A 17,854-nucleotide genomic window follows, 5' to 3' on the forward strand; every position below is an offset into this window, starting at 1 on the left:
AGGAACACTACAAATTTAAAAATATAAAAGTACATTTTGAAAAGAAACTGAAAATTAAAATTATAAAGACAAGTGATATCTAAGACATATTTATAATCTAAAACATTCTTAAATCAGTTTCGGATTATATACTTTCTGAGATGTTAAGAACTGCTTATTCACTCATCATATCAAAAAGTATAATTAATTCAATACTCTGGAACCAATCTATTTCTTATAAGAAAAGAGAATCAATTTTTTTGTAGCACTAAAACATAGCTAATGATAAAATTGAAAAAAAAAGCTACACAACGTACATTTTATAAATAAAGGCTTTCATAATAGTTTAGCATGTGTATCACATAAAATAAATTCAGCTTTACTAACCTCTGATGAGATTTTGTCTAGCTTTTAAAACAGCTCCAAGGTCACAGTCAGCAGTTGCATACGCATGAGGTATAGTACTTTTAGATTCAGTTAGCCTCTTAGCAATAACTCTTCTAATATTGCTAGCAGGGATTTCAGTGAATGTGCCCTGTAAAAAATAACATGTCCATTAAACCACAAATGGAATTGGAAAAAACAAGTAAACAAACTGCATAACTGAAATCCAGTCTCAGTTACCTAACTTATGAAAATAAAGATTAATATAGTAAAAGTATTATTAAAAATTCTTACTATAAGAAGATACCTTAGGAGTTTTAGCTTTATAGTAAATGACTATAGAAAAAAGTAGAAAAATTCGTGTTTCAGTTGTGCATGGAACATCTTTATGTTGCTATGTTTAAGATGATCAAAAAGACATCTACCAAATCATGAATAATACCCCCATGGCTGTGTGTACTGATACCACCTGTAAGCCTGTAGGTAGCTTTTGTTACAAACATCACTTTTTAATAAAACTCAAAGCAATCAATCAATCAATAAAACAATTAGAAGAAATGGCATACAGTAGAAAAAAAAACCCAACATACTAATCTGCCAAAATATCTTTATTTTTGTTTTGTAATTAAAAATTTTTTAAATCACATTAGCATCTTATTTCAAAAAAACTCATAATATAAAGTATGAATAAGATAATAAAAATTTCCTGTAACTTGAATGTAGCTTTTCCACTCTGTCCTTTGAAACGCTAACAAAAACATGATGGACCTTAAATTACATCTAATTCCTTTCTTGTCCTTTACTCCATTCTGGGACTGGATCACAATCACTTAGGATAGTACAAAACAGCCAAAATAGAGCTGACTTTTTTTTTTTTTTTTTAACAAATGCTCTCTCAGGGAATTAAACAGTTTATGTTAGCAAGATATTTGACCAAGTAAAATAAATGCTGTCTACATACTGTAAGAATTTGAAAGCAAGGTTTATCTTCCTAATTTGAATAACTTACTTTTTAAAGAAATGAAGTTTGATTACTCACAAACTTTTGTGTATGTGGTCATGTATCATTAATGTACACTTAAAAAGTATGTTGCTCATGAAACTTATACTGTCTTAATTCTTTTAAAATATTATATTGGAATATACTTCTCCATCAGAAAAAGCTGTGTAGGTTTATTTGTTTGGTGGTGTTTTTTTTTTTTACAGTGTCTATTTAACTTTAAATAAAATTATTATCCTGCATTTCTTCTCATGGGCAGCAAATGACATAAAAGGTACTAAGAAAGGGAGACAGAGGTAAAATGGAGTAATCTGAAAATAAACAAGGCTGTTATACTGCATGTATCCAAGAAGGAAAGAATGATTAGCTATATAATCTCTATAGTTCTTCACAGTAAAACTATCAATTCCCTTGGCCAAAAAATAGAAGAAATCCACAAAAGGGATGTTGTGTCAGTTACCAATTACTAGTATCACCCCCCCAAAAAAAGACATGAAAAGTATCATAATTATAGAGCATATACACAGTACTCAAGTTGTGGAACTTGTAGTAAATTTAAATTGAACCATAATTCTATTTGGAAAGTGGCACTGTACAAACAAATTTGGTTCATGGAAATGTGCAAAACAAAACATGTAGAGTATTTTTGTCTTTATCACTTTGAGCTACTACTAAAACAGACTGGTAAAAGTACTTGTAATGGTTCTTATTTTCTCTTTCACTTAAATCTGAAAAATAAAAGTCTACTCAGATATTACCGCTACATTAGGTTGTCCAGGAGTTGATACTGGTGGAATCATTGGCCGAGGATAAGATGGCACGGCAGTGGCCTGGGGGGGCAAAGGTGTTGTGGGAGTGGCTGGAATGGTTGGGGTGGGTCTGGCTTCAGGACTCTTGCCCATCTGTTTCAGCTGGACCAGTTTGAGAGCATCCCTGGAGATAAGAAGGGAATTAAGATAACCATGATTAGCAACCAGGAATATAAGAGAACTTTCAGAAAATGAAGGCCAGATGTGAAGGGAAGATAAAGAAATATACGGATGTCAAGGCTATAATGCAAAATGAATTATTTGAGCTACCCAAGAAAATCTTGATTCTTATCTGTTCTACTGATTCATATTTGTCCAATGGCTACAAATTTGCGTATTTTAAAAACCAAACAACAAATACAATTTTATCAGAGTATCTGGTGTAGACGGTTATTTTCAAAAGGCAAATCAGTCCTTTTTTCTGGGAGGGAAGGTGTCTTTTGGTAGATGAGCAATTCATAAATTAAACCATACCTTCATTCTTTGTACTTGTGAAATAATTTTCACATTGCATTCAGAAAGCGTCAAGTTTATTGTACCTATGATTTTCATTAGGATATTTACTAAAACATTGTTTATTCTAGTGTAAATCAGCTTGTTTACGGCCAGGAAATCATATCATTTAAAATTCTGCTCAAATGCTATGAACACAATCTAATGTAATAAATCTAACCCACAGCATCATTTAGTAACTCAGTAACATCATTAATGAGTAACTGACTTGCCTTTGCATTACTCTGCAAAACAAAGGTGTCTTTGTTTATTAAAAGGATATAATTAGACTAGTCTGTCAAGCTCTCAATCCATTCTAGGTTACAGTGGGTATAAAGTGATATATTTTTTCAAACAAAACAGCTTTTTCGAAAAATTTAATCTGACAGTTCAAAAGCACTTTGAAAAATGTTTTACATTAAAAATGTCTCAAATCTAAAATTTTTTAAATAAAAAAGTTTTATATAATCTAAAAACAACTTCAGGGTGACACAAATCTAAAGGCAAATTATATTTTTAAAATTTCTTAAACCTAGATAATGATTTGGTATGATCACATGGTAGGCAGAATTCTGAGATGGCCCCAGTATTCCTGTTCCTGTGTATATAACCAATATAATCCCTCTTGAGTGTGGGTGGGCCTGTGACTATGATGGATGTCATTTCCATGATTAGGTTACATTACATGACAAAGGTGATGGATTTTGCAGACATAATTATGGCCCAAAATCAATTAATATTGAGTTAATCAAAAGGCAAACTATGCTGAAAGGGTCAGACACAGCAGATAAGCTCTTTAAAAGGAACAGGGAATTCCTGAAAGAAATATGAATGGAGAAAGATTCTCTTGCTTGCACTGGAGAAGCAAAAGGCATTTATGAACTGCCTACGGAGATGACCACACAGCAAAGACCTGAAGGAGGCCTCTGGGAGGTGAGACCAATCCTATAGATTAATCAAGTCAACAAATGAATAGATGGCGATGTGCTATGAAGAAAATAAAGCAGAGTAATGAGACTGAGAATCATGGGTGAGAGGAGGTGTTATTTTAAAACAGGATGGTCAGGGAAGGCCTGAAGAAGTAGTATTTCTGTGGAATGACATGAAGGAACAAGTCTCAAGAACAGCTGGGAAAACCATGTTTTTAGGGAGAGAATTAGGGGTTCTAAGAACAGAAGGAAAGCCAGAGTGTGGAAGAAGTGAGAAGTGCAGTGAACAAGACGGAGAAGGTTAAAAGATGAAGTCCCAGGGCTGGGACCAAAGCCAGGTATGGCCAACCCTAAAGCCACTGTATTTCCTGCTATCTTTCTAATAATACCTATGTACAAAGTATGTAAATTAAATATAAACTAAGACAGTCAGGATAACTTTTTCTCATAAGAACAGGCCAGAACAGAATTAAGTAAGTGTATCTCAGATTAACAGCAATTCTGGGATTGAATGAAGAAATGTTATCTACTTAATCTAATGTAGCTAAAAATAGGACCTCCTGACAAAGGCCCTTCACCCATCACACAAAAAGTGACAGGAACATAATGGAGGTGTTGCTGGTTCTCCCAGGATGAGCCACAACATGGCAATGATGACAGAAAGACCGAGCATCCCAGGGAATGAGCTTAAGTACTGTGAAGGATTCTGACAATAAGCTTACCTCCATTGGAAGTTAATTTTTAATTTACTTATGATATTTATAACCCAAAGCACCATTTCCAGCTAACTGTGATGACACTTACATGTGAAGTAAATGACTGCAATATAATCCCTGGGAATTTACGTCATGAACCAAAGCCCTGGCCACACAGATAAAAGTGTGAGCACTGATATAAAATAAGGCCTTTTAGTGATTCAGAAAAATGCCTTCAAGAAAAGAGATTTAGCTTTTAAGAGCTCTTACCAGTCACACCCTAAAAAGACTAGTCCCTCTTCATTATATAAGGTAATTAAATACCTCTTTCTAACAAAATCTATTATTAATCTGGGTTTTAAATTAACATTTAGCATCAGAATGGCATATCCAAAACACATTGATTTCCTTATATAGAGGTCACTAGTGTACCCTCAGTAATCAGCTAAAAACAAACAATGAACACTTGAGGAGACTAAAATATCTAAAATGATGCCTGAATATGTCTACTTAAATAAAAAGGTTGGTCACACTAAATAAAGACATTTTAATTTTACTATCAGCATAACTATTACTATTTTATCAAGAAAAAGGCACTTTGGGTTCAACCGTTAAAGTAAGGAGGAGTCATTAATCATAAATGAGTAAGAAGAAAATAAATTCTGGCCAGTCACAGTAAGCTTTCATTGCTGATTTTACACTTACATACCTCCATAAAGTAAAAATATTAATTATTGTTTAATAACAGCCAACAATTTAGTTTCTGTAATGCAGAGAGTGACTTTAATGATTACTGTCCATTAAATAATTAAGCAGCCTAAGCTTGAAGAATTAGGTGGACATCAAAAGCTATAAAAATTAAAAGAAAAACTGATCCACCATACCCTTCTGCAGAATGGCAGAGGATGCTTTGATCATTCACTTACTGTAGAACCTACTCTACCAGGTCTCGTAATTCATTTGGATGTGCTATGGGTTAGTTATAAAAAGAAGTATCACTGACAACATACTAGATATGACTACGGTCACGCCTACTACATTTGCGATGCTGTGATATGAACACAAACATTAGCCACAATTATGATTTAAGATGTTAAGTATACCAAAGAAGTTAGGCTGCAGGCAAAGAATCTAAGCGTGTTCTGCCTCCAACGGTGTCCCCAGCACGTTTTCTTAAAATAGTTACATGTACAGGGAAAGTAAAGTCTGTATACTTTTGCATAATGTATATTCTTAGTGATATGTTTGCTTTAATGCAACATTAAAATAGCAACCGTGACACTTGCAATTTCCTTCATAAATACAATGGGTGAGTGGCACCTCTTCAGCAGCTGTAATTGACTTTTCTATCATACCTGCACTTTCAGTATTTCAAGAATGTGTGTGAAGGTATTTGAGGAGTTTATGCCAAAGCCTGCAATTTGTCAGTCTTAGCAGATTACATTTTTATAGATGACATCAGGACATTTTTCCCAAAGCTCATCTCAGTGTTTAACTTAAAACATAGGCATTTTCAGTAGTATACAAAGCAAAAATTCTCAATAACACATGCTTTAAGAATCCATTTTTCTCATAAAATCTTTTGCAATATGTCATATTTTGAAGACCAAAGGTTGACTCTCTCATGGTAGGGAGCTAAAGAATAAGGACAGGGAAAGGACTTGGTAACAGAAAAAAGATGGCAAAAATATTAAACACGTAACTCTTTAATAGTGCTTCCCTAGGGTATCCAACGAGCTAACACTCGTCTGTCCTCCTTAGGAAATGTCAGATTACTATGATAACGTTCAACCCCGGTTTAAAAAGACATTTGTTCATCACATATGTATTAAGCACATATGGAAAGAGAAAGCAGACAGGATGAAAACTCTAATTCTGTATCCCACTGCTGTCACACCACTGAACTGCCCTCCAAAAGGTCACTAGTCATCAACTTCAAGAGCCTTTTCTCAGACCCTTCTTCCTTGACTTCTATCCATCTCCGAGATATCCAGGAAGTTTTGCCTTCTAAAAAGTTTACCTATTTATGATCCCAATTATAACTATCACTTTATTATCTATCAAACCTACCTCTCTAGTCCCAAACTATCTCCCGAGATGCATCTTCACCTCACTGAGGCTGGTATCTGGAATCCAGCTCGTCAGCACTAACAATAAATTTCAGACCAAACACACTGGTTATTCCATTGAGACAAATGCTTTCCCATATCCCTCATTTCTATTTATGGTGCCAAAATGTCATCCCCTGGACCAGAATCCCACGTTCATTCCTTGACTTGTTGCTCTCCTAGTCCACGCTCCACATTCTATCCTTTACAGGCTTCTGGACTCTATCTTTATAATGCTGTCTCCATCAGTAATCTCCCTTTCACATTCCCACCCACACTCAAGGATTCATTATCTCTTACTGGGATTACTTTATGAGCCTATTAATTTCTCTATTTACTCAAGTCTTATTTCTCCTCTAATTTATCTTTCACAAATTTACAAAATTGATCTTTCTAAGGTACATCTATGATTATTTTACATTTCACCAAATTTTTAACGATTAATGAATTAAGCATAGACTCTTTATCTATCCTTTAGATATATAGGTTAAGTCTACCATGTTATGAAGAAAGTTGTTTCATTCCATTTTTACAGACACTTTTACTACAGTAGAGACTGGTGGAAGATTAACAAAATAAAGGTACAAGTAGCAGATACTAAATAAGGATTAATGTGGGGAGAAAACTAGACTTAACTGCCTATCAGGATTCTTCATTTTAATTTCTTATGGTTAAGTGAAACTTTTAAGTCCTTAAACAAAAAATACATTCTCTATGATGCTGCTCTTCAGCTAGGGGACAGACAGCTGATTTCCAACATGTAACCATGGCACAAACTTCACAGTATGTGTTTAAGAAAACCACACACACGTGGTTGATTAACAAATCAGTAAGGCTGTAATACAGATAAATGAGAATATTTAAGAATTAAAGCTGTATTGCTTTTGTTATAAGAAATGGCCAACAATAAATCAATGGCCTCAGTGAAGTGTTAAATAGCCCAGTAAAAAGAAAGAAGAGTCATCTAGTCTAGCACTGCCATTTAATAATTTCACAACCTTTGCTCTATCTCAACTTGTAAAAATTTTAGCCAAAATTACTGATCACTTCTTATCAATATTAAACAGTGAATAAGGATATTGCTTTAAAACGTTAATTTCATGTGAAAACGTAGTATTACTCTAATAGAAATGTGGCACGCACCACCTGAGCAATTTCATGTTAGTTCACAGGCCTGTTTGATTAATCTTTGTCTTCCCCACTAGATTAAGTTTCAATATAGCAGGGGCCATCTGTTTTAATATATTCTTGCAAGCCACAAAATTTAAACAAATGGAAAGACAGTGTTCTTGAATAGGAAGATTCAACATCATAAAGATGTCAGTTCTCCCTAAGTTAATTTAAAATGTAATACAATCCCAATAAAAATACCATAGTTCTCCTACCCAACCCTGACCGTGGGGCTAGGCAAATTGTTTAAAATTCATTTGGAAGAATAATAAAATAAGAATAAACCAAGAAAACTGGTTTACCGAAAAAGAAGAGCAAGGATAGCTCTATCAGATTTTAAAGCTCACTATAAAATATTTCTAATTAGGAGTATGGTACTAAAAAAGTGAGATACTTACTCATGGATAGACTGATCAACGGAATAGAAAAGAAAATCTAAAATGAGACCCAACTGCATATGGAAATTGCTTTGATCATATACGTGAACAAAATCCAAATGGACAATAATGAAATTTTTTCTTAAAGTATATGCACATGTTTCAGGAATTTAAATGTGATTGCATGATTATCTCATACGAACTTAAAATATAAAGCTTCACCATTTCGCACTCTAATTTTCCCCATTTATCACCATTTCTAAGGTTCTGGCTTAGTCATCAAATTAGAACTGTTTTTCAGTAACGCTATAATTATTCAGAAAACAACTCTTGCATAAAATACAATTTTATACTGACAAAACCAATTAAAAGTACAAAAGAACAGTGCACTTTCTTTTAAATCCTAACACTGAATAAACCCTTCTTTAAATGCTTTCAGAAAAAGGTGACCATGATAAATAACGGAATCGGTTATTACAAAAAGCACACACATACTCCTTAGTGAATATCCCTCGAGGGCCAGTGGCTGTGCCCTGGTTAGCATCCAGTGCGTGTTTTTCCAGAATATTACGGGCAGCTGGACTTAAACGGAACCTAAGAAGAAAACATGAAGATTAAAGGAACCAATTAATACTTATATTTGATTCAAACAGATCTAAATGTCAACAGTTTTGCTGATAATTAGAACAATAAAAACTTATAATAAACCTGCAATGACGCCCACAGACAGTCACAGTCAAGATAATCTGTACTAATCTGGTTTATTTTACCATCAAAGAATTTTCATACAAATTTAACTAGTTACTATTTCAAAATATTCTTTTAATAAGAACACATATTCACAGGGAGAGAGCTATTTTGACTCATTATCACATTCACCAATAAAAAAACTATATTGTCCCTTCATGTATTTCCTACTACAGTAAAATATATGTAAAATTTACCATCTTAAGCATTTTTAGGTATTATAACTGAGTGGCAGTAAGTACAATTACAATGTTGTGCAACCATCACCACCACCCATCTCCAGAACTTTGTCATTCTCTCAGAATGAAACTCTGTACCAATTAAACAATAACTCCCCATTCCTCCCTCCCACCAGCCCCTGGCAACCATCATTCCTCTCTGTCCTTACCAACCTGACTACTCTAGGTAACTCATATATGTGAAATCATACATTATTTGTCCTTTTGTGATTGTCTTATTTTACCTAGCGTATCATTAAGGTTCATCCATGCTATAATGTGTGTCAGCATTTCTTTCCTTTTTAAAACTGAGTAACATTCCATTGTGTATATATACAGCATATTTTGGACATGTGGGATGTTTCCATCTATTGGCAATTGTGAATAATGCTGCTATGAACATGGGTATACTAAGTGAAGAAATATTCAAATCCTTGCTTTCAATTCTTTTGAGTATATATCCAGAAGAGGAATTGCTAGCTCATATGGTAATTCTATTTTTAATATTTTGAGGGGCTGCAATACTATTTTCCAGGGTGACTGCACCATTTTACACTCCCTCCAACAGTGCACACAAGTCTAATTTCCCTATATCCTTATCAACACTTGCTATTTTGTTTTTTGGGGGGGTTTTCTGTTTTTTGATAGCCATTCTAGTTAGTGTGAAGTAATATCTCATTCTGGTTTTTCAGCCCCCTAGTGATTATTAATGTTGAACATCTTTCTGTGTACTTATTGACCATGTGCACATCTTCTTTGGAAGAAATGAACATTTGAGTCCTCTGCCCATTTAAATTGGGTTCTTTGTTTTGTTCTTGATTAATTATATCCTTCATATATTTTCTGAAGTCCTTAGTATCTACATGAAAGCACTTTTACTTTATATATACTCCAGAAGAGAGTTATGCTGATAGTATAGACAAGGAAACTGAGGCACACCAAAGGTCACATGACTAGTGTCTATGCATCAATTAAGACCTTTAGGCCAAGCAGCAAACACAAACAACTACACAGTCAGATAAAGAAAATGAGTAAAATGGACTGGATCCAGAAGTTCGTAAGTCAGAAATGGAGAGGAACAAATGTGGCACTTGCTGCGTTTCAGGGAAACGACTCTAGCTAATATGCACTCAGTGGTACCAAATCTTCAGATTTCTCAAGAGAAACTTAACGTTTTAGATTTTTACGTAAAATTAGCTAGTAACCAACCAACTGAAAAAAAAATTTTTAAATCACTGTATGGGCCAACACTGTGCAGGTTCACAGGTCAGCTGGTTTTTAAGCTGCACCGTGGGGCCTCAGACCTATGTAAGTTTCTAATGATGGAGCTTAGCAGAATGACAAGAGTGCACACCATTACCTCTACAAAGGGGAAAAGAGAGTAAGTACAAAACACCCGTGAGCCTACCCTGTGATTTTCATGGTAAATGAAAAAAAAAAAAAAAAAGAAAGAAAGAAAAGAAATAGGAGTCAAGCCAATGGAGTCAGAAACCCTGTGTGTGGTAATGGAAATTTATTTATTTATTTATTTATTTTAATGGTAATACTGGAGATTGAACCCAGGACCTCACGCATGCACTCTACCACTGAGCTATACCCTCTCTCCTGGTAATGGAAAGTTAAAAGTCAGTACTTCAAACACACTGGGAATTTTTTCTGAGAACTGACAATGGTGAATGAAAGGAAAAAATAAAAAAGCGAAAGGGTCTGCATTTCACAAGCATTCTTAATAGGACCTTTTTTCTACAAAGAACTTCCTTTTACAAAAAAAAAAGTAATTTCATGCATAATTATAAAGAGTATTAAAATAAATAAATAAAACTTCTTAGCATTTTCAGAGCCCACCAATTAAAGCTATGGAAAGCTAAAGTAAAATGACATTTACTAAACATCTGTGTTGTTACAGAACAACTGGATAAAACTGAGCTCCAACCTGTGTCAGAAACTCAAATGCAGGGTAGTTAGAAAAGGAACGCATGTTAAAATCCTAATTCCATTTTATATCAGCTATACATTTGAACTTGGAATTCACCTCACAGTAATCAGGACATCATGAATGGGAACACAATATGAAGTTTAGTGCACTGAATTCCACTTTGGCATCCTAAAACCTCATTCAAGCTCAATGTGGACACAGACTGTTTGCTTTGCTCTCTACTGGGTGTTCAGGGTCTTCATAGTACCTGGAACATAGTAGGTATTCAATACTATTTGTCTGCGGAATAAACAACAGTGGTAAAATAATCACTCCTTGACCTGAGTTTCCTAAGAGCAAAAGGGGGAGATCAGTAACTTCCTACTTAATGGACAAAGATTTTTTTTAAATATAGGATAATGATTAAAATACCCTAAACTGGCTGCAACTTTTTTTCACATCATTCAAATAAGCATACTCACTGCAGTTTCCCCGGTGTGTGTTCCTTTTGGACAGGCGTAGAAACCTGTGGTTCTGGTGAGGGGCGAGGCACTGATGGTTCTGAAGCTGGTGACGGAGGACCTATGTCTTTGGGAATTTCAACATGTTTCCAATCTTCTCCTTCTTCAACTAGCAAACCAATTAGTGAACCTAGCCGTATATTTTTAGATCCTTCTTCAACCTATATTTTAAAAAGAAAATAATTGCGGGGATAGAAAGGCTCATGATTTCATGAAGTAGTTTATACCCTGGCTAATTCTGTACTGATTAGAAATATCTCTTAATGTGAGCTAAAATCTACCAGGCCAGCCTGCTTGCTCCTTCCATGTTCCTCATCTACCTTCCCCAACTTACCTCTTCCTTCACAACTCTCCCCCTCCCTGTTACTAATGCTACCCTCTGAAATTTAAAAAAAAAATTTAGAATCTCTCCTTTTCTGACAGGCTTCAAATATGTAAGAGCTACCATTACCATCTTCCTTTGGATGTCAATCAATACAGATCCAACAAAGGAGACTGCAGTTACGTATCTTAATTTTCTGTCTTCCCCAGACAGTTGCCACGCAATGACTTAGAAATTCCAAGACCTCATAAGGGATTAACTCCTCCAAATTAGTCATATTTACTAAAATTAATTTAAAGGAAAATCTTTTCAGTACATTTAGTCTTTGGAAAAAAAGAATATTCCATTGTATGGATAGAACTGGATAACTATTCTGGTTAATAATGTTAAGTGTACTTTCTGTGTTTCTCTATATTTAATTTTTCCCTTATGTATATCTGCAAAACCTTGAGTATAAAATAAAACCTCATGAATTTTCTATAAGTACATCAGAAACATGATGGTGTCTCAGCTAACTACTTTTTCATAGATAATGCCAATTAAAAGCATAAATAAAATTGAAGATGATTTTTTTAAACTCAAGATATATTTTAAGCATTTCAGCAGAATTAATTTATAAAGAAAGGTCTGACTCTTATTTACTTATTAAAAGAAGTCCCTAGGGAAGTTTCAGGTGACAATATACGTTCAGTACTGGAAGAAAACGTCATTCCTTTAAAATTTTCTATTATTTCCTTTCAATTAGTTTAAATATGGTTCGTTAGAGATATAATTTAATGAATAACAGAATGAGACTGCAGACTCTAATACAGTAATTATAAGTAAACAAGTGTAACTCCTAAAATGGGCTTGACATTTCTGAGTAACACTAATTTTGATGCTTAGTATGTGCAGTATTCTTTAAATAATATAGCATAAGTTCTGAGAGTTAGGAAGCTTTCTAGGTTTACTAATTACTGATGGAGAACAGGAACAATGCTCCGAGAAAGCAAAATACACGTAAGAAATGAGTATATAAAACCAAATAAGGATGTTTAATGAATTGCAAGCTGTGGAAAAATGCTAAACAACCCAAAACCAATTTGTTTAGTTGTGTGTCACATCCTAAAAAGGTTTTACTTCTGTGGACTTGTCATTTTTCTTTACTATGTCAAAAAGGTGAGTCAAGATTATCAATAGGTTAACAGTTTTTCTTCTTATAAAAACACCTAATTACCTGCTTATGAACTGCTAACTAAAAATCACAAAAATGACCAGTTTTCTTAAAAAAAAGAAAAAATTATGAAATGATACGAAGTCTATCTGATGTTAATTCCTATCAAAACTGAACTAGAAATAGTATCAATATCCAAGTGCAAAGAACATCACTAAAATAAAAAGCATTCTCTTAAAAAAAAGGAAGTTTTATTTTAAATATATCAATAGGTTTCTGAAATCTGCATCAGATACTATACTGAATCTGAAATTGATACCTCACCCTCTGTTTCATTTACTACAATACATCACATCAATGATACCACATACACCCTACCTACTGACACCTGCACAAGTGGGCAATAATGAGCATTTAGTATCATTTCAATTTTTACTATATCGAAATATCAAATAACTGTTATCTTTACTCTCATTTTTTCCATAAAACAGGATACCATGAACCATGAAACCCAAATACGATGAACAATAATATACTACCACACAACTTCAACATATTAACAGAAGTTAAAAGAAAATAATGACTCATTTAGTTCCATTTAAAGCCTTTAAAACCACCATATGAATTTAAGATCATTCTCTGTTTCTATTCCCTTAATACAATAAGAGATCTTTTAGAGGTGTGCTAGTTTCCTGTAGACATTTGCCTATGTTGTGGTCAAAAATATTTAAAATTGGTGTAGATTTAGTAACAGAAGAATAAATAATGCTCTTTTCAAAACTGTGTTTAGGGACCCAGTGAGCTGTCCCGCTCCCTCTGAGTGAGCAGTGCGGGTGCTCTGCTCCACGCCTTCACCTGGAGCGTGATGACACCTTGAAGGCCCAGGTCTTCCCAGGGACTTGACTTACTTGATCAAAACTCTCCTACTCTTATGTCACTGATTTCTCAAATATTAACTGCAGGGGTTTTACAGTTAGCTCTGCTAAAACAGCTCATTAATGCTCAAATATTGGATCTGGAGTATGCCATTTTATACTCTGGTTTCTCTTTAAACTGAGTAAGTCTTTCTCCTTTAAAGCACCAGCCTTCCCTCCCGGTGTTCTATAGATCCCCTGGCTTTCAGGGCTGGCTCTGCTACTTACTAGTTATGTGACCTGAGTGAGGTTTCTCTATCTCACCATGCCTATTTCTTCATCTGTAAAATAGAAACAGTAATAGTGGCTACTTCACAGAGTTGTTATAAGGAATAAATGAGTTATATATGTTACTTAGAACAATACCAGACATCCAGTAACTACTACATAAGTGGGGAAGGTAGTATTAGGATTATTATGATCGTGGTGGTGTTTTCCTCCAAGTTATTTTTAAAACGAAAAATATACTCAATGTGGATGAAGGCTGAACTACAGAGAAGTGTCCTCCGTTGGCTGGAAAGTCATACCTAAAGGCCCAGCGTGAGGCTGGCAGCACTAGAACATGGGAGTCACTGAGGTGGTAAGACCTGTGACAAACTATTCCTCAATAAGACACATATAGAGTCTAAATTCTGTCCGGAGGCCCTCACCCTAGTATAAGGTCTCTATACCCAAGGCAACCCATAAGCTGGAATGAGTCACCTGCAGATGTGCTAACTAAAGCCCCCAGTGAGTTCATCAGTGTACCCAAGGGTATGAGATGCTGATGTGAAGACACAAAATATCTACAGCAGTATTTCCCAACAGAGAAATTATGTGAAGGGGTCCACTCCATTAGAGGTGCTGGCAAATACTGTATTCATTCTAACATTTAAACATAATCAATAAGTTGAACAATTATTTAACTATTTTTCTTCTTTAAAACAGAACAGTTTGAGAGCTGCTAAGCGAGCGCTGAAGGAGCATGCACAATGGTTAGTGGAGACTGACTTGGTTGGTTTGAAAACTTAGGAAAGATTTTTCATCATGGTTTGAATCATTTTACAGTTTTAAATTATTTTTATTCTCTAATATATATTTAACTTATACACACAATGAATTCTGATTTAAAATGAAGACACATGAGAAACAATGAATCAGAAAACAAATCAATGACAAGCTAAAATGCAGAGGGGAGAAGAAACATTCATTAAGTCCTTGAATACCAGCTTGTCTGGCATTCAAGTGCCAGGCACTGTTCAAGCACAGTATTAACTCATTTAATTCTCTTAATAATCTTACGAAGTAAGTGCTATTACTATTTTCATTTACAGATAAAGAAACTGAGGCACAGAAAGGTTAAATAGCTTGCTCAAGATCACAAGGCTAGTAAAGCCAGGATTCAAATGCAGTTTTACACTAGAGACAGCATTCCATATGATCAGTACCAAATCTGTAAATTACATTCACATGATCAAAATTACCATATAGCAACTCAAAATAGTGCTACTGTTTTTTAAAAGAAGCTTAAAAAAGATAATAGAGAAGATTACAAATGAGTTAGCTTTTATTTCACAGGGAACCTAGACTCATTTACTATCTCAGTATGTCATTTACCCATTTCAATATGAAAAAATTAGAATTGAGAATATCTCCCATTTAGTGGAATACTTCAAATTTCAACCATTAACTTTTAAATGATAAAATGCAACTTTGAAGGAGATTACAGGCAATTTAATTTTTTAAAAAATGGGGGGAGTAGAATCCTACAATAAAATAAAACCATATTGAAAAAAATCCATTCTTTAGAAAACACCAGTGCCACAGTATTGGAGTGAGATATAGCTAAGAAATTGGTTGAATAATAGGAATAATGCCAAGAAGAATTATGGTCTGTTGTTTCTGTAATATTTAGATAATAAATAAAAGGTTTTTTAAAAATCTGTTTTAATATTAATGGATGTTAGGTTTCAGAAGATTTCTACTTTTGAAAATTGTTTTGAAGAGTAATGGCTTACCAATAAAATAAATATCTATTAATGAAAGTATTGCCAGTCAATAAACTAAAATTTAAAAAATTATAAATAATCACAGGATCCTACACCCTTTTATCCTGAAAAGAATCCTGACTTGCATGACAAATCATATAGTAACCTTAAATACGTCTGATGCCAAACTAGACAATTTCTAATAAATTCAAAAATGTCATCCTAATATTCAATTTTATTACTTTATCATTTAAAACACCTGCTGTTCAATTTGATGAATAAGTTTAAGACTAAACTTATGAACTGATATATACATAATAATTTAAGGTTTCTGCAGGACAATTTACTAGTGATTAAATGAGAATTTAATAATGCTCCCATTAACTGAACTAAACTGGAAATAAATCATAAAATTATCTACACTGACAGCAATTATTCTTTATTAACATTATTAAGAGCTTCTTAGCTTTTTTCTGGTTCTAATTTAAATGTAATAATAATTATTATTTTATATTTAAAATGGAATTCAGATGTAAAAATTATGAGTGAGTACAAAGAAGGGTATAAAATTGTGGAGGGGGCAGAATACTAAAACTTCTCAAAGACTATGGAAATAAATCCCTTTGGAGTGAAGTAGATTATAATTCAATCTTTCAAAAATGTGGGCAACTAAAAGCTAGAGTTTTATATCATCATTTGCCCATGAATAAGCTCAATTATTCAACTCCTTGATTTGAAAGTAAGAATCTCCTATATGTATTCCTATAAAAATCATTTCCTTATATGTGCTAATTTGAGAATTATTCCACAATGAAAGACAAAGCATAGTTTGCTAGTGGGGCGGTTAGGAATGGAGTGTAGTGAAAGGCTAAAAACAAAAAAAAGAAAAAACCCCACCAGTAATACAACCGTAATTTTTTCCTCCATAATTTTCCCCCATAAAATTGCACACATTGTAACATGCATATACTCCCATTCCTATTATCCAAAACACATGTGAAGCAATAATAAAGCGACAAAGCTCTAGACTACACACACACACACACACACAGTCTGGCAAGGAAACAGCTATTTGTGCTGCTAAAGCCGCTATCATCAACCCCCCGCAACACGTTTTCAGAGCTTTTGGGGCCAGATGAATAGGCACTACTGACCTATGACATCGTTAGTAATTTGAAACGCATTACTAAGCTGCTGAGTGGAAAAGGCGATCAATTCCGGAAGACTTTCATAGCCAAACAATCCAGAACTAGGGCCAAAAACACAGTTTGCCAAAAGCACACACAATAAAATGTAGCTGAGTTTGTTACATATGGTAATTCAAACAATCTTTTTCAAAATGCTGCATAAATTAGTGAAAGAAATTATTTTTGGTATGAATATTTATATTTTCCCAGTTAATAAAGGTACAGAAATTTTAGCCTCCCATTCATATTTCCTCCAAAGAAGTATTTTCAACAATGTGTTTTAACATGGCTATTAATATCGTAAAGCTCTAAGCCTTAAACTATTAACTTCTTTGTCTTTGAATTCCACCTCAAATAGCCTTCTCTCATCCCTCAGGCCAGAATGCTTCTCATTTTCCATTAGGGAACCCAAAATACCGAGTACTTTCATCATGGTTGAAATAGTTCTATGTTGTTTGATCATCACTGGCTACTACTGGACCTTAACACTAAAATATTTTAAACATCCGAATTTGAAACGTATTATGTAGAGATAATACAACGCTATAAACAAAAAGGTAAAAATAAAAAAGGAACTTGATTTTAAGGAACTTTACATTTAAGAAATCTCCATCCTGTTGAAGACAATCAAAAACTTACCACTATTTTGGCCAAGATGCCATCATCACTTGCATCTAAGGTAACCACAGCTTTGTCGGTCTCTATTTCACATAAGGCATCTCCAGCACTCACTGCTTCACCTATAAAACAAGACTGGGTTTGTTTTGTTTTTTTAAGTTAAGAACATTAGTTACGTGAGTTGGCATGTGTAAAGTGTGTAAAAGATGAATAATAAATACCAAACTATTCAGTAGCTATTTCTGGGCTGTGGAATTACAAGTAATTCTCCTATTGTGTGTGTGTTATTATGTGTGTATATATGTATGCTTTGTTGTATTTTCCAAAAGCTCTATAATGGAAATAAATT

The 17,854-nt window shown here is 34.0% G+C and overlaps 1 protein-coding gene across 3 annotated transcripts in view; it reads right to left on the reverse strand.

The window, feature by feature from the left end:
• Positions 1–17,854, reverse strand: part of PDHX (pyruvate dehydrogenase complex component X) — a 65,858-nt gene that overhangs the window by 17,361 nt on the left and 30,643 nt on the right. For all 3 annotated transcript variants that reach the window (XM_010964687.3, XM_045523750.2, XM_074372178.1), the window contains exons 3-7: positions 17,527–17,627; positions 11,306–11,505; positions 8,439–8,537; positions 2,122–2,296; positions 367–514 (exon numbers count right to left, since the gene is read on the reverse strand). In XM_010964687.3, the coding sequence (XP_010962989.2) occupies positions 367–514; positions 2,122–2,296; positions 8,439–8,537; positions 11,306–11,505; positions 17,527–17,627 (723 nt within the window). The remainder of the gene's footprint in view (positions 1–366; positions 515–2,121; positions 2,297–8,438; positions 8,538–11,305; positions 11,506–17,526; positions 17,628–17,854) is intronic.

This window comes from Camelus bactrianus, chromosome 10 (genome assembly GCF_048773025.1).
Source record: "Camelus bactrianus isolate YW-2024 breed Bactrian camel chromosome 10, ASM4877302v1, whole genome shotgun sequence".
Classification (NCBI taxonomy): domain Eukaryota; kingdom Metazoa; phylum Chordata; class Mammalia; order Artiodactyla; family Camelidae; genus Camelus; species Camelus bactrianus.